At 40.5% G+C, this 24244-nt stretch overlaps 1 protein-coding gene across 2 annotated transcripts in view; it reads right to left on the reverse strand.

The window, feature by feature from the left end:
* Positions 1-816: 816 nt before the first annotated feature.
* The window catches only part of LOC311439146 (unconventional myosin-X-like), an 84832-nt gene continuing 61404 nt past the window's right edge, over positions 817-24244 (reverse strand). For both annotated transcript variants that reach the window (XM_084524503.1, XM_084524502.1), the window contains 16 exons: positions 22549-22672; positions 21825-22068; positions 20944-21039; positions 19232-19325; positions 18561-18616; positions 16910-17052; positions 14936-15130; positions 13561-13718; positions 12248-12371; positions 10450-10747; positions 9205-9412; positions 8661-8797; positions 7087-7210; positions 5129-5578; positions 4208-4399; positions 817-3151 (listed from right to left, as the gene is read on the reverse strand). In XM_084524503.1, the coding sequence (XP_084380629.1) occupies positions 3038-3151; positions 4208-4399; positions 5129-5578; positions 7087-7210; positions 8661-8797; positions 9205-9412; positions 10450-10747; positions 12248-12371; positions 13561-13718; positions 14936-15130; positions 16910-17052; positions 18561-18616; positions 19232-19325; positions 20944-21039; positions 21825-22068; positions 22549-22672 (2757 nt within the window). In that variant the 3' untranslated portion in view covers positions 817-3037. The remainder of the gene's footprint in view (positions 3152-4207; positions 4400-5128; positions 5579-7086; positions 7211-8660; positions 8798-9204; positions 9413-10449; positions 10748-12247; positions 12372-13560; positions 13719-14935; positions 15131-16909; positions 17053-18560; positions 18617-19231; positions 19326-20943; positions 21040-21824; positions 22069-22548; positions 22673-24244) is intronic.

Here is a 24244-nt window from a genome sequence, read left to right on the forward strand (position 1 = left end):
ACAGGCAGGGATGTGCAACAGCTGAGGAAAGAAAAGCAACTGATGAAGTAAATAGAGGCAGTTCCCATCTAAAGTAAGGAGCTGTAAAGACTACACAAGGTGTTAAACATGAAAAAACTGAAAATCTGTGAACCGTTGGTAGTAAAATTCACAGAATCCTAGAATCATGAAGGTTGGAAAAGACCCCCAAGATCATCTGGTCCAACCATCACCCTACTACCAATGTCATCCACCAAACCATGTCGCTAATCACCAGGTCCAGCCTTTCCTTGAACATCCCCAGGGATGGTGATTCCACCACCTCCCTGGGCAACCCATTCCAATGTCTGACTACTCTTCCTGAGGAAAAATGTCACCTAATTTCCAACCTAAACCTCCCCTTGCATAGAGTGATTTCCAGGGTCCCAGAGGGCTCTCAGAGCACCTGGCCAACGGATGTATAAGGGCACGTTGATGGGGACTGTGCATCACTGCATTGTTTCCATACCTGTGGACTTCCAAACCTGTGGTTTGCTAGAGCATAGTCTGTATTGCTGACGGCTCAGCTGTTCCTATGCAGATTTACTGTTTCAGTGATGTGCCCTTGGGTGAAAACCAGCCCCTGAGTGAGCAGCAGAACCTGGAAACAAACCTCACACCTTGTAGTGGCAAATTGCATTCTGTTATTTGCCACAGAGGCAAATTTCCCTCCCGAGAGAAGGGCTATTACCCACTCATAACATTGATACCTCCTTTTTACTTACAAGTTCTGAGTATTAGATCACTGAGTAAACACCTTAACATGAGCACACAATGTCTGAGAGTGAATACAGCCTGTGCAATCCAATAATTTATTAAACTTTCATCTTGTAAAGCCAGTTACAAATTAAAAAAGACAGCAGAAGGAATTCTGTAATAGAAATGAGCAAAATTACAACAAATACTAACGGGAGTTACATTCCCAAGTGGGTTCAAGCTGCCTGCAGCAACCCAAGAGCCAGAACAGAAATAGTGCAGAGTTAGGACAGGGATAATCAAGGCTATTCTGATACATAAAGAGATCTAGTCAGTGTACGGACCAATACAAAGTGTTACTTTTCAGGTTGCCTCTGCATTCCTGTTCTCTCTCACTTGCGACATGGCCATCTTTTTATTCTTTGTGATAAAAAGTGGATGTTTGTACGATCCTTCAGTAAAGCTATTTAAGGCAAAACTCCAGTTGAAAGTACAATATACAGTAGTGGCTATCCTCTTAGGCTGGATGTGTGGCAGGTGGACAGGGTGTTTGCACATGCTGCAGTGTATTGTGTGAGAAAAGCACAGATTATGCACTGTGTTTTTTCTTGCATTGTCAGCCTCAAAACTGTAGTGTTACATGACAGTATTAGTGAAATGGCACAACTTGAAGATTAATTTAAACTGAACCTGTTGCATACTGACTCCTAGTTTTCTTGTCTATGAAATTTCTATTTTATAGCTAACAGGCCTTAAGCTGACACTTCTTCAGAAATACAAACATCTGATTTTAAACAATCCTGCAACAAGGTCCACATCACACACACAGCTCTATAGTTTCATTAGGAAACTGAATGGGCCTTTGCATTTCAGGACTTGACATGACAGGGGTTGTAGAAAATGACGGCCTAGCCACAAGGTTTCTTGATTGCCAATGCAACCAATTTGTGATGCGACTAACAATACCAAATATTGTTTTAAACAATGAAATCAGGAGATTGAAGATGACTGTCATCTTTCACTGAGAAGGAAAAAAAAAGTTGCTTCTTCAAATTGCAAATGGCTATAAAAACCTCCAAGAAGCATTTATATATATATATATATATATATATATATATATATATATATATATATATATATTTGCTGATGTCTAGGGACCTAAGAGAGACTGGAAGAGGATATTGAGATTTGGTGATGGGAGCAGTTCCAATTAGAACTCAGCAGAGAATGAAGGACTTGGCATCTGCTTACAGTAGTACAAAGGAATTGAATTATTGCCTATAAGAATATATCTAGGCATCTCTTCACTCAGTATGAAACTGTTCATTTAAAGCTAATGTTCAGGGGTTTCCGTCATCCTAAAATCCCATCTAGTGAAATAAGGAACTTAACGCAGGTAGGCTGCTGGCCATAAAAACGTCTGACCTCCATCTGAAACTTGGAATTTGTCAGGAACAGCTTTTTCTGGTAATGCAACTACATCAATCTTGCCTTCTGGGCTGTGAAAAGGCAATCATTAATTCTTAGGTAACAGGTGCTACTTAGAATTACCAAAATGGTACCTGATGATATATTTCAGTGGTACTATTCCCCTGGACTTTCTTCTATGTTTGAGTATTTAGAATTTTTACTTAAAGTGCCATTTTTTACAGTCATGTACCTGTGAACTTCTGTTAGAAGGTAACAACTCTCCTCAGGTGTTTTTGTTTGTTTGTTTAATGGTCTCTCGTGTAGGGTTTGACCTCTTTATTGGACTGTTTGGCTTCAATTACAAAAAAGATATTTTCTTTTAAGACCAGATGAGATCATTAGTATATCCTGAAGAGAAAACTCCAGAGTGACTTATTTCGGAGCTACCTACAAAATAAATAAAAAAAACAAATATTCTCCTAGCAGACTGTGCTGTGATCCCCTGATCCCAGATGTTTGCATGTTGGAAATTCATAAGGAAGCTTAACTCTGCCTCCTGTAGTGCAGATTCTTGTGATTTTTTTCTGCCAGTATGACAGGTACTTGTGAAAGCAGCAGAGGGGACAGGCAGAAGGAGGATGCTTCTGACTTTGCTTCTTTAAGGTACATTGTTCATCAGACAAGCAAGGGAAAACAAGTTTTGGGCCGTTAATATTCAACAACAACAGTTGTTACTGTTCAATGTCTTTAGGCAGAAGTGCAAATCCTATGGTACTGCAGATGCCACTTCAGCTCTTAAATACAGTAGTCAGTCAAGTAGAGTTCTTAAAAACATCTTTGCTACACTTGTGCTGGCAAGTTGCAAATACCAATCATTAAACAACTGCCTCTCTCTCATGGCAGTTCGTTCATATCACCTAGTCCAGACGCTAGCGTGACTGTCCACACTGGTGGCTGACTTGACGCTGCAGCGTTTCTTCACTATCATGTTGATGTATGCTTTCATGATCTTTATTATCTCACCCACCTAGAAAAAGAACACAATAACAGGATAAGCACATCAAAAACCTACTTCCACTGATGTATACCAGACATTTTGCAGAAAAATTTCCCCTTGTCCAAACTCATGGCACTGTAAATTTTGCATGTAATGTTAATGTGAATATGACAGTAAGGATAAGCATGAAAGAGTTGAGTCATTACCTCTATACACAGAAAAGATACAGGAAATGAAAACAAGGTCAGTAACAGGTATGCAATGGCATCTTTACAAATAAACGTTAAAAAGAATGTGATGTTTCAATATGGAAAAGAGCTGACAGAAGGATATGGCAGAACTCTACAAAATCCTGGGCTGCCTGGGAAAGACAAATTGAGAATGACTGGTTCCAGTCTTTCCCAACACAAGAATGGGAAGACATCAAGTGAAATACAGTGGCAGACTGACTGAGGGGAGTATTTTTTACTCATAAACAGCAGAATTCATTGTCATATTTGCAAGCATTTTTGAAACATATATGTGCTTCTCTAGATTACTCTAGCATGTTCTTAGTTGTGCACACTGTGCATAAAAAGACCTAAGTTTCCTCTGAGGTACGTTCAGGATAGAGCTAATACACCAGTTGGGACTGTGATTCTGGTGGGAGAGAGCTGTGATCTTACAGCAGCACCTTTTAGTACTTGACAAGTTTGTGTTCTGTCTTGTAGCTCAAAGAAAAGCACCTTTAATGCTACTAAACATCTTTATTTTCTGATTTTGTGAACTCCACATTTATAAACTGGAAGGGAATGAATTAACTGACAGGATGCACACTCATGAGCACCCAAAATTTGAAATTCCGAGTGCCATGGGAGACACTCAACCTCCTTCACTTTTAAACCATCATTCTTTTTTATGTATATCTCTGTATTCAAGATAGACACCTTGACTCTCTAGGTTTAAGGTCCCTTCATCTTTTTCTTTGCCTGTCCTGTCCCTTCAGCAGAAGTTCTTGCCTATAACCTTGTCTTGTCCTTAGAAATTAGGGCTTTACTGGAGTGCTAGTAAAACTGCAAATATAACATGTCTTGTGCTTTCACATACCTGGGACGTTTCAAAGAACATTTCTCTCTCATCCACTGTAATTTTGAAGGTGTTAGGTTGTGGAGCTCCAAAGAAAACAATGTGCTCATACTGGAAAGTTTCTAGTGGTTTAGGGTCCCCGCGCTTGTAGACAGACACATTCTCTGTGCTGACTCCAAGCCAAAGATCATTTGGAAATCCACCTTCCTTGCACTGCAGAAACAGAAACACAAAATTTTGCTTAAATGCAGTGGAGTATCAAATCATCTTTGATTCAAGGAAAAGCTCTCCTTTTCTGGCTCCTGTAGGATATTTAATTTCTCCAGCCCAATATAAAAAATAGTATGTCTACAGAAGGAATCTTGTAGGCACTCCTCTGCAAAGATATAGAAGTGACATGGCTGCGCATAAATATCATTTGAGTAACAAATAATTGTAGTACTTAACAATTCTCATCAGATTTTAAAGAGATTTAGCAAGTTAAGATTCTCCTCATTATTTTACAGATGATAGAGTAAGGGCAAGCAACGTCCCATGGTAATCCATCTGGGCAGCAACAGAAATGAAAAATACTGGAGCTGTGGATTCCTGCAGTAGCAGGCTAATCCCAGTGGTCTAACTGACCCAGTTTGAGTGGTCACATTGCTACAGAACAGAGTTGTGCTTTTTGCTGTGAAGGACAATATGGCTTCATTTTACTTCCACTTCTACTAGCTACCACCTTCTTAAGCCCAGAAAAGTTTCCCCAAATCTACTGCTTTCTGCATCACACCTTTTTGTATATGTATTACTACAGGCTTACTCTCAGCTTATTATGACAAAATGCAGCCAATTCCTGAAATTCCCTTCTGCTGCTGAGCAATATAATATACATAGCTGTATCTGTTCTACAGGCTGATGCCTCTCCTTGGCAGTCATTAAATGAGGTTATACATCTCTCACCTCAACGTCAAAGAGGGTTGACCCATAACCTGGCCACTCCTTTACGATGGACATGTATTTCACCATAGCCTGATGCTGAGAGAGACCTTGCAACTTGGTCCATTTCTGTGCTATGCTTGCACGAGCAGCTGACAGCTCTTCCTTCACCCACATCTCCATCATTTGCTCCTCTTCTACCTTCTGCTTCTTTACAGAGCCTGTCTTGAAGCTACGTTTCAATGTCCCTTCAAGAAAGCTGGTCCGCCTCCTCTCCAGAGTGTGACTGGTGGTGCCACTGCTCTTTGTTGAGTGCAGTATTTTGGATTTTAGTCTGTTAACTGGGTAGATCCCATCAAGGGTCCAACTTATTTTAGAATAATCCCCATGAAGGTACTGCAGCCGTAGTGCTGCTAGGCGCTGCAGGGTGTCCTCTGGTGCAGGAAAATGACCATCTATGAGGCTTTCATGAGCCTACAAACAAAACAAAAAAAAACACAACAAATCATTATAAGGCAGAAACACACTATTGACATCTGGGTCCATGTAGATATTCTAAGCCAGTCCCTGCAGAAAAGACCTAATTCAGGAGGTCAAAGCACACATTATAATAAAGAATTCAAAGTCTGTAACTGGTGGATGAGCAGACTTGGGGGTGAATGTGTCTTTCTGCAGGCTTGGACAGAAAGGAGATCTCAGAAGGACCTTTAGGTCTTTAACAGACTCTTTAGGTCTGTAACAGATAGGAGAACCAGAAATTGAGACAGTTTGTTTAGTACTCTACTGGCTGCAGCTCCTGTGTGGAGATAATATTCAAATACAGATAAAGTTGGATATAATAAACTCGAGACATTCAACCTCGGCCTCATTGCACACCAGCACCTTTCACCTCCTCCAAAATGTGTTATTATATATATATATATATATATATATATATGTATATTATTTTTTTTTTACTTCATCCTTCACACACCTCAATAACTCCTGCTCTCCTCCTGTTACTTTTTTCTACTAACCTTTGCTAGTGAAAGCTGTCTAGACTGAAAGCCTTGTCAATTCGGAGTTTGGTGCAACTGAGTTTCCACAAAGCACTGTGTCCTGTTCCTGACTGTTTCCTAGACATTTAGTTAACAATACTTAACCTTCATTTCAAGAAAGTCCTCTTGGGGAACAATTGTATGTGTGATGTACATGCCAACAACTTGATCAACAGCCAGTTTCAATCTTCATAGCACTGACCCCTTTAACACATATTAATTAAATTTCAACAGATATCATATTCTGAGGCAAGATCAAAGTGTTCATTAGAAGTAAAAAAGATGGGCTGAATCACACAGCTGGCTACTCTACTCAGTTTACTTTTGCATCCCTAATTGTGGGGTTATTTCATACCAGTGTGATCTCTGGCCTAACAAGCATCATGTTGCTACAAACTATAGCGACTTAAAAAATTAGTCAGCAAACTATTGTCAACACAATTCTCTTGTCTTTTTGCAATAGTACTATATTCTGGTGCCCGTTAATCAGAAGAAATTGCCTGAAAGATAATTTTCTTTGTAAATTCCCATAACACCCCAAGGTTTGACTGTTTTTGTAAGTTGGATCTAGCGAACAGCTAGATTTTTCAATTTTCTTTACACTTGCACTCTGTAAGCAACTATTTTACAGAATCATCTTAAATTATTATCTACATTTCCCTATCTTTCAAAATTAAAGATGAATTCTAAAAGCATTTTATTATAATTGGTGCTTCAGTTTTTGAAAGCCTGTTAATTTTTCTTGCTTTTGTTCTAATACTCCTATTCCTTTGAGAATTTCTCTGCGTATCTGCTTGTTAGATTCCAGGCAAAAGTATGAGACAATAAATTCTTCTGTTCAGACCAGCATTCACACTTCTAATGTAAAGCTAAACCAGTTTTCTGTATACTCTAGTGTACTTCTGCTACCCTGGAAACTAAATCATTCTCCCACTGCCAGCTTACCTGCTCAAACATGAAAGCAAACTCCACTCCATCTTTGGGAACATTCTCGATATCCAAGAAGCAGTAAAGTTTAAAATATAGCTGCCATTGTCCTTCTTCCTCTTCTTCCTCAGAGCCAGCAAGTCTGTACGATAGGAAAGAGAATGAGAGAGGGGGAAAAAAAAATAGTAACCAGAAGAACCATGGTACTGGGATGTCCACAGTGCTCATGAAATAAAAGTTCCTCTGGATTTCTAAAACAAAAAGCATACAGAACTACCCCATTTACCAGGGCAATCTTTGTGCAGCAGACTTTTCCGGTGGATTCAATTTTCTTCTCTGAGTCACCTGCTTTCAGCAGGACCCAAAGTTCTTATCAGATACAATTGATAAAAAAAAATGGATCAATAGTTCTATATAAATGCAAGAGTTATGGGGAGGACACAAAGCGCTTCCCATTTTTAACATATTGTTTCTGTGTAGTCTTGTGACTGTGAAAAGCATCAATCTTGCCACCATTTATAACAATTTTATTTTCGTCTTCAGAACCAATATAAAATAAGACAATGGCAGCTTTCTCTACAAATTACTGCTTTCTTTATATGCCTAGCCACAAAATCACAGTCCACAGTAAGAAATTAGAGCTGCTTTTCTATGCCCACTTAAATCTTTGCTCTCTCTTCTGATGAAGCTATTATGAGGTAAATTGACGAGATGTTATCAAAGCTAGTTGATATAAAGACATTTTCGTAGAGGGCACTGAGCTGAGTACCCTGAATCATTTATCCAAATAGATTAATTTTCATGTCTGACTAGTGGTGATGAAGCCAATTACTTCAAAGGAAGAGGCATTGAAACTTATATTGCTGAGATGGTCCCTAAGTAGGGTTCACATTCATAAACTCTGCAAGGAACAGTCACTGTTTGCAGCTCAGAAATGTCTAGAAAAACATCAAAGCAAACACTGGCAGCTACAATCTTACAGTTCCAAAAATGTGAAAAGCAGCACCAGTGTCATTTCTTAACGCTTTCATTATATACCACTTCCTTGGCTGGTCAAGGATCTTACAGATGGTATTTGCTTGTGTAGCCCAAATTAACACACCCCATTCATCACAATGACACAAGTAACTATGCAAGAAAATACCTTGGTTTGATGGTGCTTCATTTTATAAGCTGTTCCAATCTGCAGATAGCCCTTAGTACTTCTAAATACATTGACATTATGTAATAATTCACTTGTCCTACCACAAACAAGCCAGGAGACAGTATCCCCTTTCAGAGAAAGAGAATGATCAAGACAATTAAATGACTTAACCCTTCTCTGAGCTCTGGTAGGAAACCATTACTATTTGATAAAGGCACTACTAATTCTGTCCTGACAAGCATGATAAGTAATGCTTCTTTCTTATCAAAACAGATGTGAACATAGTTTTCCACATAGAAAAAAAAGAGCACTTGAACCTTACCGAAGAGAAGTTCACACCAAAGTGAATGCTTGAAACTCTGCAGCTGCTTTGGATAAAACTACCTGATGGTACTCTCACTTAACCAACTAGGAGTTAAAGTAAAGGTTCTACGAAACATTCTTCTACCTTTCGAACTTGGCCAAGATATCAGCCACAATCACTCGACTCTCAACAGCACGGTCCACCTGCTGATTATGTTCGAAGAGAGCAAACATGTTGCGGCTGTCCTCCATTGCTAAGCCTCGGATCAACTTTTCAACCACCTGCAAAAATCAGAGACAGATCACAGGGTAGGCATTACACACTTTCTGAAGTTAGCTTATTGGGGGGAAAAAATAGGAAAATAAACAAATATTTTGTGTTTCTGAGCTAGCGGAATCACTGGCCGTGCAGATGGACCAGCAGCAGAAAAGAACAGAATGGAGATACACTGCTGAGAGCTGGATGGGGTGATGGAAGCCAGTGTGGTCATAAGGTCATAAGAACTACCAATCTACATCAGACCATGGTCTGACAGTGCTCAAATCTTGTTCCAAGGAAACAATATAGAGCAATATATTCCCTAAACCCTGAAAAATTGGAGATGAATGGGGAAAAGGAGTCCCTTCAGCAGGCTCAGTACCTAGACACAGAGGTGTGCTTAGATCTGGTTATTTAGTAAATGCATTACCTCCCCAGCGCTCGTGTGGGAATTGATGGTGATTTTACAGGAGCCACCGCCATGGCAGTATACTGTTGTGGTCATTTCTTCACGGGTGAGAAGAGCCTGTATTTCCTCCTGGGAGGGTACAAACTCCCTTGTCTTTGTTCTCTTCAGAGAATCACTGATGAATTGTGCATATCTGTCTATTTCTGAGCCTGGAAAGAGATCTTTTACCCTAATTGTAAAGAGAAGCAAAAAAAGCCATTACACAGTGAAACAGAAAACAAGCTTATTGCCATGTAACTTGGAATATTGTAGGCAGGGAATTCAGTAGAGATGTCAAACACAAACACCACAAGAATAAGCCCAGTTATTTCCCAAACTATAGAACCTGCTTTCACTAGTCACTCCAAAGTCACTTCAGTGGCATTTCTCAGCGCTATATGAAATTAGCAGTTCAAACTTCCAAGAATTTAGTACTGGCTGAAGATAGGAGGATTAACTATCTGAATTCACAAAATTGAGATTAAAAAGTATGGAGTCAAATATAAGCTTTTTAAATTTATTCTGAATTATCTCTTTTTACTTGCTGGATTTCAACTCTCTCCTCATTTGGAAGGAATCAAATAGACTTTATAAGCCTTTTTTATCATTAATGAATGGAGTGAGGCTACACGACTGCAGCTTAGTTCCAATGCAGACCTCTTTAGAAAGTTGCTCTAGATGCTGAACATAAATTGGGAAGAATGTAAACAATTTGGTTCATGAAAATTGGAGGTTAAAGCAGATTAGAAATACAAATTATAAGCCTTACATGCTTCGTTGAGCAAACAAACACTGAAAAACAATAAATTGGATTTAGGGTATATCTGCTACTCCACAGTACACACATTTTGTCTGTGGTTGCTGCAAGGTAGTACCTACTTCAGTGAATATTAAGTGTGTTTCTCACCTTTCCTGCAGGCTGAGAATGTTTATAAGGACATTAGTAAGCAGTAGGTGATCAGCTGTAAATCCACTTTAACACAGTTTCATGGTATTCTGGGTAGGTAGCCTTACTTTCCACATCCTTTTGACACAACAGATGGGTAGCAAGGGGGACAGGGTTTGAATACACCAGAACAGCTGGTAGCAAGATTTGTGCACAAAGGTGGGAGGCTGCAACACCACAGAAAGATATGTGCACAGGTGGAGGGTGAGACACACAGGTACACCAGGCAGTGGAAGATAAGTAGGGACAAAGGAAACAATGCAAATGAAAAGGGCTTTTACCTTCTCAGGTGGAACTTGAGGTAACGAAGGATTCCTCTACTCGGCAGAAAAGTGCAGCTCATACATGACATCAGCTGCCAGTGGTGCAGGTTCCCAGTACTGTTGGGATGTGGCATGTGATTAGTTTGTTTGATGAGCTGACAATACACTTCATCACGAAGGGGCTTTAGATCATGGCAGGTCTGCAGAATGCCTTGGATAATTGGTATGGGGTCAGACACTGTCTCGATCTCCTGAAGGGAGTTAAAGATCTTCACTGCTTCATCCTGTAAGCTGCTGTAACCCTTCTCTTGTTGCACTGAGGAATGATCATAAAGGTGACATCAGGTAAGAATCTCCCCCATTTCCTACAGGCCCAGCAGTAGGACAAACAACTATAGTATAGTCTGTGATGGAAGAACAGAACCTGAGAATCTACATTAGCTCATCTCTTCAAACTAAATTTCTACTCAAAATTCATTAAAGCTTCCCCTTTATATGTGCAAATGCAGTTTTAATTAGTATTTGCCAACATCTAACTTGTCACCATTGCAAATCCATTTTTGGATATCCTGTACAGAAAAGGAGAATAATGTTTTTAAAGGAAATTAGTGTTGAAATCTAGTTCAGTTAAAGGAAAAAAACAATAGTGACAAACTGATCCAAACTGCCAACCTATTCTTATCTGTTTTACTTCCCCCCCAAAAAAAAGTTTTTGAACAACAGGCAAAATTTAGCATCCACAGAACAGGAAAGACTCTTGCCTGGTCTTTTGGGCACCATTCTTTTATGTTGAGTCCTTCCGTCTCCACCCCCAAGGTAAGTTTGATGACTTCCTCAAACCATGCTCAGAACATGGCAAATTACAGGCAGTTTCCTCTACCTGCTAGTCCAAAGCAGAGCAACTCCAATATTGCTTCATCCCGTATGGTCAAAAACAAACCATCTGGCATCTCTGGGAGGTCATGGAAGCTATTATAGACCTCTTAAAGAGCCAGGCATTGACCTTCCTGCTTCCCTGCTGTCTGCCTCTACCACAAATGTGCACATTGTATATTGTTTAGTCTCTCTTGTTTGTTATGTTTGTGCTCCTAAGACACTTTGGAAACCTTACAATACTGAATGCGTAGTACAAAAGAATTTGTTATTTTTAAAGAGAGAGATATTGCTTGTTGCTATTAATAATTCAGCTACTGCTCTCCTAAGCTCCTCTGCATAGGTGACCAGTTGGTCCTGTCAGCTTGTTCTACTGATCTATTGACTTGCTACATAACCTCTGCTACTGACACTTCAATTGGCATCCTTTGATGCATCTCGCAGAGGAAGAGTTTCCTACCAGAAATAATATTTCCCCACATAAGGTGTCTCTGTGTTGATAAACACACACACACAGAGTCGTCATACTTCTGCTATGACTTCAATTTTTTCTCACACTGGTTTTCTGGGGGCCTATTAGACAGTCTAGTTCTTTCCTGTTCCTGAAGTATTTGAAGAAATGATTCATTTGTAGCTTCTCTACAAATACGATCCCGCTGCCAGTTGCATGTTTTAATCCTGTTGTAAGATTTACACTAGAACTATTAAACCCAGTTGCAACTCACAAAGACAGGCTGCACATCCCCCAGATGGATGATAAACTATATTCTCCCTTTTTCTGTGAAAAGAAAGGGACTAATCCCTCTCTCTGAACCCTGTGGGAAACACTGCCCCAGATGAACTTCACCTACACAGAGAGCTTATATACCACTTTTGTGCTGCTCAGGCTCCTCACTGATCCTTAAAATGAGAGAGTATTTTGTCATATGGGTAAAATACTTACAGTTGACACTAACATCTCCATATGGTAATGGGAGCAAGGGAGAATGCAAAGGGTGCTGGGTGTACCGCAAGATTGGGTTCCTCCTGTATGTCTGTTCCACTACTTCAAAGTTTGTGCTGTTTTCCTGGAAAAAACAAAATCCTCAAATGAGGACAGTCATTCCTAAGATGTCCTTATACATTTAGAGTCAAATCAACCACCTTTTTTGACATTCTGGAAGGTCCATCGAGGGATGAGGTGACTAAAGAATAATCTACACATAGAAATTACTCTGTATATTATTTCTGAAAATAAAATGTAAGAATAGCCATACTGGGTTACCAAGCACAGGGCCTTGATTCCAAATGCAGCTTGTGGCTCGTGCCTACTGCAAGCATTTAACAGGCACAAACAGCATGATTCCTCCTCCTTCCTTCTTTGCTAACAGAGTTATCAAAGCTTTTTGGAAATTAAAGCAAACTTTATGACCAGGATCACCATTATCCACATGCTTGCTGATCCCCTCAGAGACCTTTAGGAGATATGCCAAGTATGGCTGGTTTGTATTTCCCCGGATCCCTCCTGAATCCTTTCGTATAGCTTAGTCATATTAGCTGCCTCCCATTTCTTCAACGTTAGGAGCATGTAGCCTAGGGTTACATTCTACAGCCAGTAGTAATTCAGTAACTTCACGTTTCAGTTCCTTTAGAGCTGTAGAGTTATTGCCAATAGATCTTGGCTATATTTCACCCTCTATTTTATTGATATGTTCCACAATCCCTCTAACTGACACCTCAGCTGGCAAGTTTCTCAAACTCATCCCTTTTAGAGGCAGGCTGCAATACTGGAGTTTCCCTGCACTCTGTAGTCATTAGTTATGCAGAGAATTAATTCAGTTTTTCAGATGTGTTACCATTATTACACATTTCTTTTTCACCTCCATTGACTGGTCCTACCAATTTACTGGCAAGCCCTTTGTCTTAGATGCCTTTTTATTAGTACTGTTCAATCCCTCAGCAAGTTGCTTATGATATATGCCTTGGTCTGTCTTCTGATTATATATTTAATTTGCTAGAGTTTCTATATATGTGTTCAGAGGATGCTTAGGGAAAAGAAAGGATGAAGCGGAGACTTGCACATACTTGTTGGTATAAATGCAATTTGTAATTGCACATCAGTTATAACCTAGACTCAAGCAGATCAGTTAGCAAGCTGATTCAAAATAAAATTTGATTATTTAGTTATACAGTCATTTAGGTTTCTTTTACTTTTTTGTTACCCCATGACAGCAACCTCGTTTGTTGCCACAAGGGAATCAGCATGATGGTACCTACCCTGATGTCACGAATGAGTTGCTGTGTAGGTGTTTCTATGGGCACTTTGCTGTCAATGACACCTTGGATGGCAGAGGCCCAGCGCATGGCTTCGTTCAGCAGCTTTGTGTACAGCCTGTAGGAGTGCTTTCGCCCATGGACAATTATGTTCCAGTAGCCTGTAGAGACACAAAGAAGCTAGAAGGTGAAAGTTGCTTCCATTTTACCTTTTCTTTTTGTCTGTAACACCTGTCTGAGGAAAACCCTTGCTACTCTGTTACATACGCTATGTATGGTTAAAATGGACTGGGTAAACAATAACATTCCCCATTCCCAAAATGGACTTACCAGCAGGAAAGTCCCAATCCAGGTTTTGGCACAAACACAGCTTTCCAAGACACAAGTAGCTCACACTGTAACATAAATACTTCCCTGCCAACCAGGCAGCTCACTTTCACAGTCAGGGTTTCGGCTTCACTGTGCTATTAATCGCTCAGAAAGTGACCAGCCTACACGCAGCACCCAGTCACACTGCCAAACCAATTCTCATAAATTTTAAAAATCATGTAGTTGACAAACTGAGAGAAAAGGTCGGGACGATGACAATTCATTCCACTACAGGTAGCCCTAGGTGTCTGTTGAGATCACAAATGTGGAGGATTTATTACAAGTGAGCAGAAGAAACTTTCTCATTTCACTTGACTAAACACACCACAGTATCCCACTGCTAGCAGTTTGCTTCCAGAGCTTTTAAAAAATATCCCAAGCAACTCCAGTACTCAAAAATCCAGTATTTCAAGTTTTGTTCTAAGCTTCACCTTCTTTGTCAGGGGGGTTTACCCCTTGCCTCGTAAGCTCATTTCCATCCCAAACTCAAGGTGCAAGCAATGGAGAATTGTGGCAGACCGTGCCTTCCCAGAACAGTGTCACACTGCACAGAAAGCAAACGTAGGCCCTTGTCATCTTTTGGTTCTAGCAGGCTGAGTGCTACAAAAAAGACTAAGGTGTATGACGTTATTGTTATTTAAGGGAATAACATCGATCCAAGAGATAGAAACATAGGTCATGCTGTATCATGGCAGTTACTTAGTGCTGTTACATGTGAACATGAAGAACTTGGATGCATTTGGAAAACATTTAGATAAAGAGTGACACTACTCAGTGAAAAAATATAAGAACTGTGCATCTCTGTCAGGTGTGAGGGAACTGCCATCACTTGCACACTGTTCTCTAGTCCTTTGCAAGTCTCCTATGGTTTGTGTGGGGAAGAAGTTTGCAACCACAGCCCTCAAGACCATATCTCAGCAAGACACACCATCACCTTCCTGCACCCTCCCCTCTTCAGGCAACTCCACCCATTCAATGCCTGCTGATGACTGTTTGCTCCTCTTCTTACCTGTGTCTTTAAAGACCCTCTCATCGGGCTGCACCACGGAGCAGAGGCTGTTGAGCACAAGTGTGCCAAGCTTGGCAGCTGTGCGCTCGGACGACTTGTAGTAATCAAGTGCAGTGTTTGTCAGCACAAACCAGCGTTTCTTCATCTTCAGAGAGGACATCTTGTTGCTGCTCTGAACCTCTTTATGGAGCCAACCTAAGGGAGGAACACAGACATGTCAGTGGTTGTCATTCACCACAACAGCAACCTTGTCTCTTCCTGGTGACTCTCTTAACTCTGGGAGCAGAACTCAAACTCTCTGCAAAAACTTCATACTGGGACCTGCCAGTTCTGCTTTATTGGCTATAGCAGTATCCTGCACAGTCACTCTAAGAAATTAGACAGTTTTTTCATGGAACTGTTCTATTTTTCAGCCCTATGTATGTTTTTCTCATTGAGCTGTGGTTTAGTTTGACATCACCATAAGGGCATTCTCTGTCCAGGATGCTTCTCTCACAAGTCACAGCCATCTGAATAAATCATTTACAATTCATTTCTACCAAAGAGATGCCAAATGCCTATCCAAACCTGCATGGAAAAGGTTTGGTGGTACATTTTGTAGTAGAATGATCTGTAAGCATTACATGTGTCTCTTCTTCCCGTGATCAGGAAAAATACTTTCTCTCTCATTTTAGATTCCTCACAGGTGGGGTGGGGGTGGAGAAGAAAAAGAAGAAAAAACAATTCAGTTCTATAAAAGACAAAATTACACTCAGTGTTACTAAACCTGTTGAATAGATAGTTTTCTATTCAGAGCTGAAAAAAGCAATGTCCACCCACAAGACAAAAAGTCTGAAGAACGTGGGACTGAGCCTAGAGGTTGCATGTAAAGGAAAAATAAAGAGACAGACTTTGTGGTTCTCAAATAGCCTCTCAAATAGCCATCTGTTTTACCATGAAGTGCAACACATACACTGACTTTGCAAAGGAATATTTAGACTTTTTTCTTTAATGAACAAAATGAAATAAAAGGAGCTGTTGCCTTGCAATTAAGTATTTTGAATTTAAGGGAATTCACCTGCCAACGTTAACATAGGTTATCAGACAATCTCCTTGAAATGTTTAAGACCAGGATTATAGAAGGCTTATGCCACTTCTTGGTGACTCTCTTCTTCCTCTACTCCTGCCTTGACATGACCACTCTCAGACCTTTACATGTATTCCATCATAGATATTTTCTGGAAGATGTAGGGCAATTTGCTCAAATGTTTGCTTTCCACAGATTGAGACCCGAGTGTCTTTGTATATTAGAGAACATGTAATGAGCTAAAAGTACTGAGGAAATTTAAAAATATTTGAGAAAAAAGGGAGAATATTTTGTATTATATGCACGAACATTACTCATGCATCAGTGCCTCTATGTCCAGCTGAGGTCTAACTAGAGACAGAATATAAATCTTTTGCTCAGCCTTAGAGAATTATTCTCACTTCACTATGTCTATCAGAATCAGGTTAGTTTGTTCAGCTGAGGAGAGCAGCAATCCTACAAAGATCTCTCTCCCACCCTCTCAACATGACAGGTGTCAGAAGAAACAGAGCTTTCTGAAAACAAAAGCTGCAGTGTCATGTCATAGTTGGTCTAAGCCAGCTGCTCCCAAGCAACAGCCATGCTCCCTCCTATTCCCTGCTGGCATTTGCTCGACAACATGTTGAAACAAGCTATGGAACTAACACCAGAAAAATAAACGTATAAAGAAATACTTATTTTTCAAGTTTTATCTTTCTGAACCCACCTGATGTGGAGTCAGACAAGAGTCAGTGCCAGCAGAGCACAGGAGGCAGCCAACAGCAGGCAGGAAGGTGGAGGGGGCAGGCAATGGCTGTGTTTTGGAAGCAGCTGAACACTGGCTTGGATTAGCTACACTGAAACCTCCCACTCAAATCACAAACAGAAGATGAGTTTCACATGTCATAACTGCATGCATTTCCTTTTACCTCTCACAAGGAATTCCTGGCCATCAACCTTAGATTCGCCTTTTGGTTTCTGCAGCAGGGAGATCCAGTGGTGCATCTCCTCAGGGGTGTCGCTGTTGCAGTGTATCACTCGATTTGCTGTGATGATCACAAAAGAGTTTGGTCTGCCAGAAAATAAAAGCATCAGAAATCAGTCAAAGTCATACAAATATCTAAAATCACAGCACACCCAAAGCCATGTCCTTTGCCTTTCCATAGGCAATGCAGAAAGATTCTTGGAATACAAACTACAGAGAAGTGAAGAAACTCCCAAGAGCATCCCCTGTGCAGTTGGTCTGCAAACTGATGAATGCAGAGTCCAGACAAATAGAATTAAACACTTTCCAAGAGCTATTTCCAAAGACTACAACGCATTCATTAGCTAATGCCCAGCTGTAAAATGTCCTGGGTAGAGCACAGGACTTTGCTCTACCCTCTGATTGGGTTGAGCTAGTGCTAGTACCACTGGGCTAGGCTAGTAGAGCTGTTCTGCTCATACTTATTAAAACCAGTAATGCAGTAGCAAATGTAGTTCCCAGCAGTGACAGTGAAAATGGGTCTGAGATTGGTTTTAGGAAGGATGAGCTGATCCTGACAAAAAAAGCTACGGAAAATAAAACTAAGATGCATAAAAATATGGTTGAAAAATAAGCATTCTCCTCAGAATTTGTTTAACATAACTCAAACACTGACACTCCAGAAGAGTGTACCTCAGCAGATTCATGAAGAAATTCTGCCTGTTCAGCTTACTATTTGTGCTCTTTTATTTTTATTTTTTTTTAGTGGGACACAGATTAACTCTGAGGAGTCCAGGCTGGGCAAAACACTTGCTTCAAAGAAATCTTAGCTTGCTACCAAAATATGCATTTTCTAAACTAGTAACCACAAAGTCCCCGCAATCTGTGAGAGAAAACAACAACAACAACAACAAACAGAACACAGAAGTAAATAGCTTAGTAGCTAACATTTTAGTTCAGTACTGCAGTGAGAAGCTTGGCCCTGGCTGAACCTGTTAACAGTGTAGGAAATAATTAAATGTTAATGTAAAGTGATATGAAATGCTCCATAATCTCTTATCTGAAGCTAACTTATCTGTTAACTAAAGGCCTGTGCTTTGCTGCATCACAAAGATTTCTTAAATTCTTAAAAAAGATTTTAAAATTAATTCCATGTTGTTTTGTGTTGTTGTTTTTTAATGTGTTGTTTTGTGTTTGTTTTTTTTAATGTGTTGTTTTGTGTTTTTTTTTTTTTTTAATGTGTTGTTTTATTTTTTTCCTTAAATTTACAAGATTAGCTTGAAATTGCTCTGTTGAAAAACTGGAAGTACTACTCTTGCTGGACATTTTTATTTAGTGTTAATAGTAGATAAAACTATAATTTCTTGACATTTAGATTACATTGTTCACACTCTTCAGATGGAAATGTGTACTGAAACTTTCACTCAAAGACAATACACTTGTGACCTTTGTGCCTGGGAAGTAGCATAACTTGGAAGAAACTAAGTACTTTTAGCTGAGTTTCTTTGTGAGTTAAATTCTTAGGAGTTTAAACAAATGTAAACTAACCGGGACCTACCTACAAAAATGAGTCAGGGAATTTCCAATCAGAGAGATGGCCACGTTGCTATACATACCTGTCAGGGTTGTCTGAGGCACAGACAGAGTCAATAAGCCCAACATCCAGGGTTCCCTGTATAGTGAAAGAGACAGGTAACAGGAATTGTTTGCACCTTAAATTACAGACATTCTCCTTAGTGAATAGTATTGAACCTGAAAACATTCTTCTGAATTCCAATAACTTGAGTAGGAATGAGCATATTAGAAGGGCATGAGTGAGTCAGCTCTGCTCCCTAGACAACATGAAAAGGTGTGCAAGGACTCTAGAGAACTGCAATAAAGAGAGCTATGCATTTTCAGAGATCATTATTAAGGTCTGAAATACCCTCTGCCTCTACATCTCAATACTAGTAAATCCATAAATAAATTGTTCTTCTCAGCTGTTTATCTTCTGTCTGGCAAACTGACACAGACTAGTCCCATAATCCCATCAAACAAAAAAAATATCTGCAAGAGGCAAACCAAAGAAGAGAGCCAATGTTGATCATGTTGACACCCACCACAGGCACTATGATCTTCACTTCTTACCCTCTTTTCTATCAGCTTTGCTGTTTCTTTTTAAAAAAATGTGTAACTTTCTTATACTGCTCATGAACTACAGCACTGCATGTCCTAGAAAAACATGCACAAAATAGTTAAACACAGATGGCTCTGAACATGCCCACGGACTGGTTGCACAGTAACTCACCACAGCATTCTTTGGATTGGCCTGTTCATCTTGCATTTCCCTCAGCTGCTGTGCCGTAGCGCTGTGTACTCGGCTCAGGACATTAAACCAACCGCTGGCAATCAAAACAGACTCAAAGTTAAGATTTGGGTACTGAAACTAGCTCTGGAATATCATCAAGGAGCCTGGAAAGCTGCCAGTGGGAAAATTTCTTCATTCACAATTTCCTGCAGACTATGCTGCAAAACATCTCTTGGGCTGATCACGCCATACCCTAATATCTTCCTTCCTCCCTATTTATCCATGAAAATTCTGTGCACGTTCTCCAACCCACTGACAGCTGCTCCCACAAAATCCAGTTTTCTACTTGCTATTCAAGAAACCATAGGCAGGCGGTGGACTCACTGGGGAGCATGTGTCAGCAGAATAAGAGCATATAGCAGTTGTAAAGACAGGGTCAGTTGGAATCTTTGGGGACTCAGTCCTAGAGACTCCTGGGAGCCTTCCTGACTAGTCTCTGTCTGATCCACTCATAAACTCGAGAGTCATATGGCTCTCTATTAATCATGGGGTTTTTATAAGTTCATTTGGAGTGAAGCTATTTGTCTGTGAAAGGGCTTCTCATTACAGGCATATCTGGAGGCTGAATCTCTGTTGCAGAACAAGCAGATTCTTATCTGCAGCTTCCAGTGAGATCAGCAAACATCTAGACTTCGTGGAGGATTCTCAAACTGGAGACTGTACAACATCTGTCCTCTGCAAGTGTTAGTGCTTTCTTCTCCCCCAGAACAGAGACTGCTGTGGCACAGACAGAGGCCACATTTGGGTTATGCTTGTCCTAGCAATTTTGTAATGGTATCTTAGGGCATAACTATTCCAACTGTGGAGGTTCTGAGTTAAGGAGATACTCTTTCTTTGGCTACTGCCCCTTGAATTTGCTTGTTTCTCATTTATGTGGTTGCTCTGTAGTCTACTTCTGTTAATTTATTTGTGTCCAAACACTTTATCCCTTCCTCCCCTTACACCAAATGAATAACATACCCTACATAACTTCACAGAATCAGATTAAACTAGATAAGGGAAACAGTTACACTAGCAAGAGCTTTGGTAAGAGTGGGAGAATGGTGCGGAAGACATAAGCAGACAGGGTTAGTAACCTCTTAACTTGGCTTTCTATAGCCCAAACAGGTTGTCCAACCTGCCCTTAAACAACTGATTCCTACTGCCTGGCCAGGACGCCAAGAAGGAAGGACATGAGTCATTTGTTTGCTTTGCACTGGGAAGATTTTATCGGATGACATTACAGACTCTGATAAGCCGCAGCCTTTTCTCTGTCTCCTGGATAAAACCCAGCTGCTCTTGCAATCATTTACAGGCAACATGAATAGACTTTTTGTTTGATTCAAGATTCCATTTAATAAATAAATCAGCTATTAGAAGTTCCAGTTTATGTTAAGGTTTTGTGTGTCTCCTGAAGTAACCCTTGAATTCAGCATGCTCACAGCCACGTGCAGAAGGTGGCAGTCCTGTGACTGTTAGGCTGAACCACCATCTCAGTAGCTGCAACAAGGAGTCCCCAAAGCAGGGGTGTACCTTCCAGTAGGTGACACTCAGGAATGAATCCCCACTTCTCTTCAGCAAAAGGAAAGTGGTTGTGTTCCCCAGTCTCCCCCATGAGCGGCTGGGTCAGATCTAGACTGAATGAACAAACTTAACAAAACTCGCTCTTATACCTGGCATCTTCTGGTGACTCTGCCACAATGTGATAAACTCTGTCTTCTGTCACAATGTCCAGGGCATTCTCCTTCTCATGAATGTCCACAATTTCCCTGGAATACAGCAAATTACAAGACATATGCTGAAAACCTTTTACAGGAATAACTTGTTTCAGATAGATTGTAACTTTGATAGAAATACAAAATTCCTTTGCATTACATTCCATTATAACTTTTAGGATCCCCTTATATAGATCTGTACAGTTAACCTACTATAAAACCAAAACTTAAGGAATTAAATGGATTTTCTTTAAGCCACCAGCAGACTGGATAGAAGAGAGAACTGGGAGGTTGATATAGAGGGCTGTTTACAAAGTGGGGTGTGCCACTTTTTTTTGGCACTTTACAGGGCCACAGAATGCCAAGAGGTGACTAGTCTCTCCTTTCCTTCAGCAGGAGCTAAGGAATTGGCTACAGTGGCAAAAAGAACATTCAAGGCTCAGGAAAAGGCATAGCACATGCTGCCAAATTCAAATCCCGCTGCGTGCTTCATACCATCACAGTGAAATGCCTGGGGAGTCCAAGAAACAGATGGAACCAGGGTAGGGAAGGATGCATGGGGTATGTACTTAATTAGCTCCTCCTGGTCTGGCTCCATCCATGGCTTTGAAAGAGCTTCTGCCAGACTATGAAATGCAAGACTGGAAGAAGGACTACCAAATAATTCCAGACTCCCTCCAGAGTAGAACTGGAAGCTCTAATCGTCTTTTCCTTCCCTTATGTTTCTGATTCTTCTAGCCCTACTGGAGACCTGTAGAGGGATGAACTGGCTGCACCGGTCACTTCATTTTCAATTTAGAGCAAATACTAGGGGTCAAAAGAATTAACTCCTCACTCACTTTGCCCTTCTGATATCAATTGTCCCCTTCAACTTTTCCTCACTGTCATTCTCAAAGTACATCAGCTTGGATTCTCGAAGCACAAACCAACGGCGTTTCCAGTTGCGGCGTGAAAGCGTCGACATGCCTCCGCCTTTTTTGTAGAGCCAGCCTGACTTCAGTGCCTCCTGCTTGGTGCGGAACCACATGAAGGCTTCATTCTTCAGGACACACCAGCGCCGCCTCCACGGGTTCATGAGGCCTCCTGCAAAGCAAGGGAGCAAGATCTCATCAGACACGCAGCAGTGGCCATTTCTCCATTTTGATCCTGCTTCTTGGGCACTCAGTTGCCCCTGCAGTTCCTATGTGCAACGAGGGAGCTGAGGGAGAGAAAGAACACTGTACTAAAGTTTGGAAAGAGGAAAAACAGAACCAGTGAAACATACACAAAATACAGAAATATATGCTTTACTCAAATATTTTCGTATTGTCTTCAGTCTTGTAGTTCAAAATGGGTCATATAAGCCCACATCAAGTGGGCATATCTCGGAGCAAAAGATGTTCAGTCTAATTCCCTGACATCCACCTCCTAGCCCTTTGTTTTATTTGCTGGAAATAAGAGGGGGGAAAAAAAAGAGTGAACAGAGAAGTAAGAGCAAAGGAAGATAGTGACTCTGAAGAAACAGAAGAGGAAAGAAGGTTTTCTGGATCCTGTCCTTCCACAGTTTTGGCTAAAGCTGCTTACCCTTCATGTAGAGATAGCTGTGAAAATAGGGTGGTCCTGAGCCATTGAAGATGGTGACTCGTCCATTACAAAACTCTTCATCTGTATCTATGTAAACATCCACTTCCTCTTCGCTGTCCAGAAACTAAAAGGAAAAGAAGAAATCCTGGCTACTTGGGTCCCACAGGACAACTGGAACAAAGTAACAAGACTGCAGAAATCACATGAGCAGAAGGTGCAAAACTACACATACTCCCTTCACAAAAAAAGCAATAGAGTAAAATTAAAGGCTTGGCAGATTACTCATTAATGCCTAAAGCAAGAGTCTCCAGAGAGCATGGAATTTTCATACCAGAAAGGAGAGTGACATTCAGCAGTGGACATGACTAGAAAGCTCCAGTTACCTGCAGAAGCAAACCTTCCTATTTCAGGGCAGAGCATATAGTCCAAAATCTAATTTAATGGGGTTAAGAGACAATTTTTCTTTCTAGAGGATTTTTTCTGGCAGACAGGCCAGCATGCTGGACAAGATGGAATACTGACCTAACCCTTGCAAGGAAATGCCTTGCTTTGGGTTTACTAGAAAAAAAGCACATTCCAGAATAACTGAACCCTAAAAACAAAGATCTAAATTGCTGAAATAACAATACAATGTTTACTCATCCTTGCTCTCCAACGAGATAATTGCACTTAGCCATACGTCACACATGAAATCCCAAATTATGCTATCTTTTCCTTTGCCTTAAATACACCTTCCTATGATCAGCTTCATTAACTTAATATGGAGGCAGTTCCTTAGTCCTTTTCCTTCTCCAAATGCATGTTGTTTCTTTTCATTTTTCCCTTTCTGACCTGCCTCTCTGTGATCCATTTGCCCTCCTCTTTTGTCTTATTCCTCTTTCACTTATTTGTTTTCCCTCTCTTGACATTAAGTTTGAAAAAGCAGGTAGTCTTGAATCAGCAGCTCCTGATGCAATCCTAAGCCAGCTGCAGGTATCTCTTCCTGTGGCTCGTGCCATGACATAGAAGCATCTCCATTTTTTGTGAGTCTTACTCACTGAGGAGCCCAATAAAATCCCCTATGTCCATTTAAATTTTAAGAAGAATGGTAGAAATTGGCCAAGACTGTAATAAACACTGTGACAGGGTGATTCGTGACTTGAAGGATTACTTGACAGTGATCTGTGAGTATCTGCCCACAGAGAAGATACATTTATTCAAGCAAATCACATCATAAAAAATTCTGATGGCTGGCAGCTGACATTAGGGAAATGCAAACAGAAAAAAACATGCAACTTTTCAAGAGTCAAAATCTGCCACTGGAGAAGAAAAGCAAAGGAAATAAATTGAATTCCTTAAAAAAAGATCAATAATTTTCTAAAAGGTATTTTGTAGTTTGAGCTCCTACGCACAGAGACATCATTTATCTGAGGTATTTTTATGGCTATCATAGGCTTCACACCTGAACTCCTTTCAATCATTTGTGGGCTCATCTGACATGCTGGTCTACTGGGGGATTTACTGTGGCATTATTAAACAGCTAGCCCGAGGGCACGCACAAAGCTCAGGGCCCTGTGTGGAATTTGAGCCAAGATGCTTCAAGTACAAGGCTAATAGCCCAGCTTTACTACCTGCCATCACCCCTGCTGCAGGAACAGAAAGCAAAGTGGTGTTTGTGCCCACCAGGACACACCAGAATCAGCACAGTTATTCCTTC

This window comes from Aythya ferina (genome assembly GCF_964211825.1).
Source record: "Aythya ferina genome assembly, chromosome: 6".
Classification (NCBI taxonomy): domain Eukaryota; kingdom Metazoa; phylum Chordata; class Aves; order Anseriformes; family Anatidae; genus Aythya; species Aythya ferina.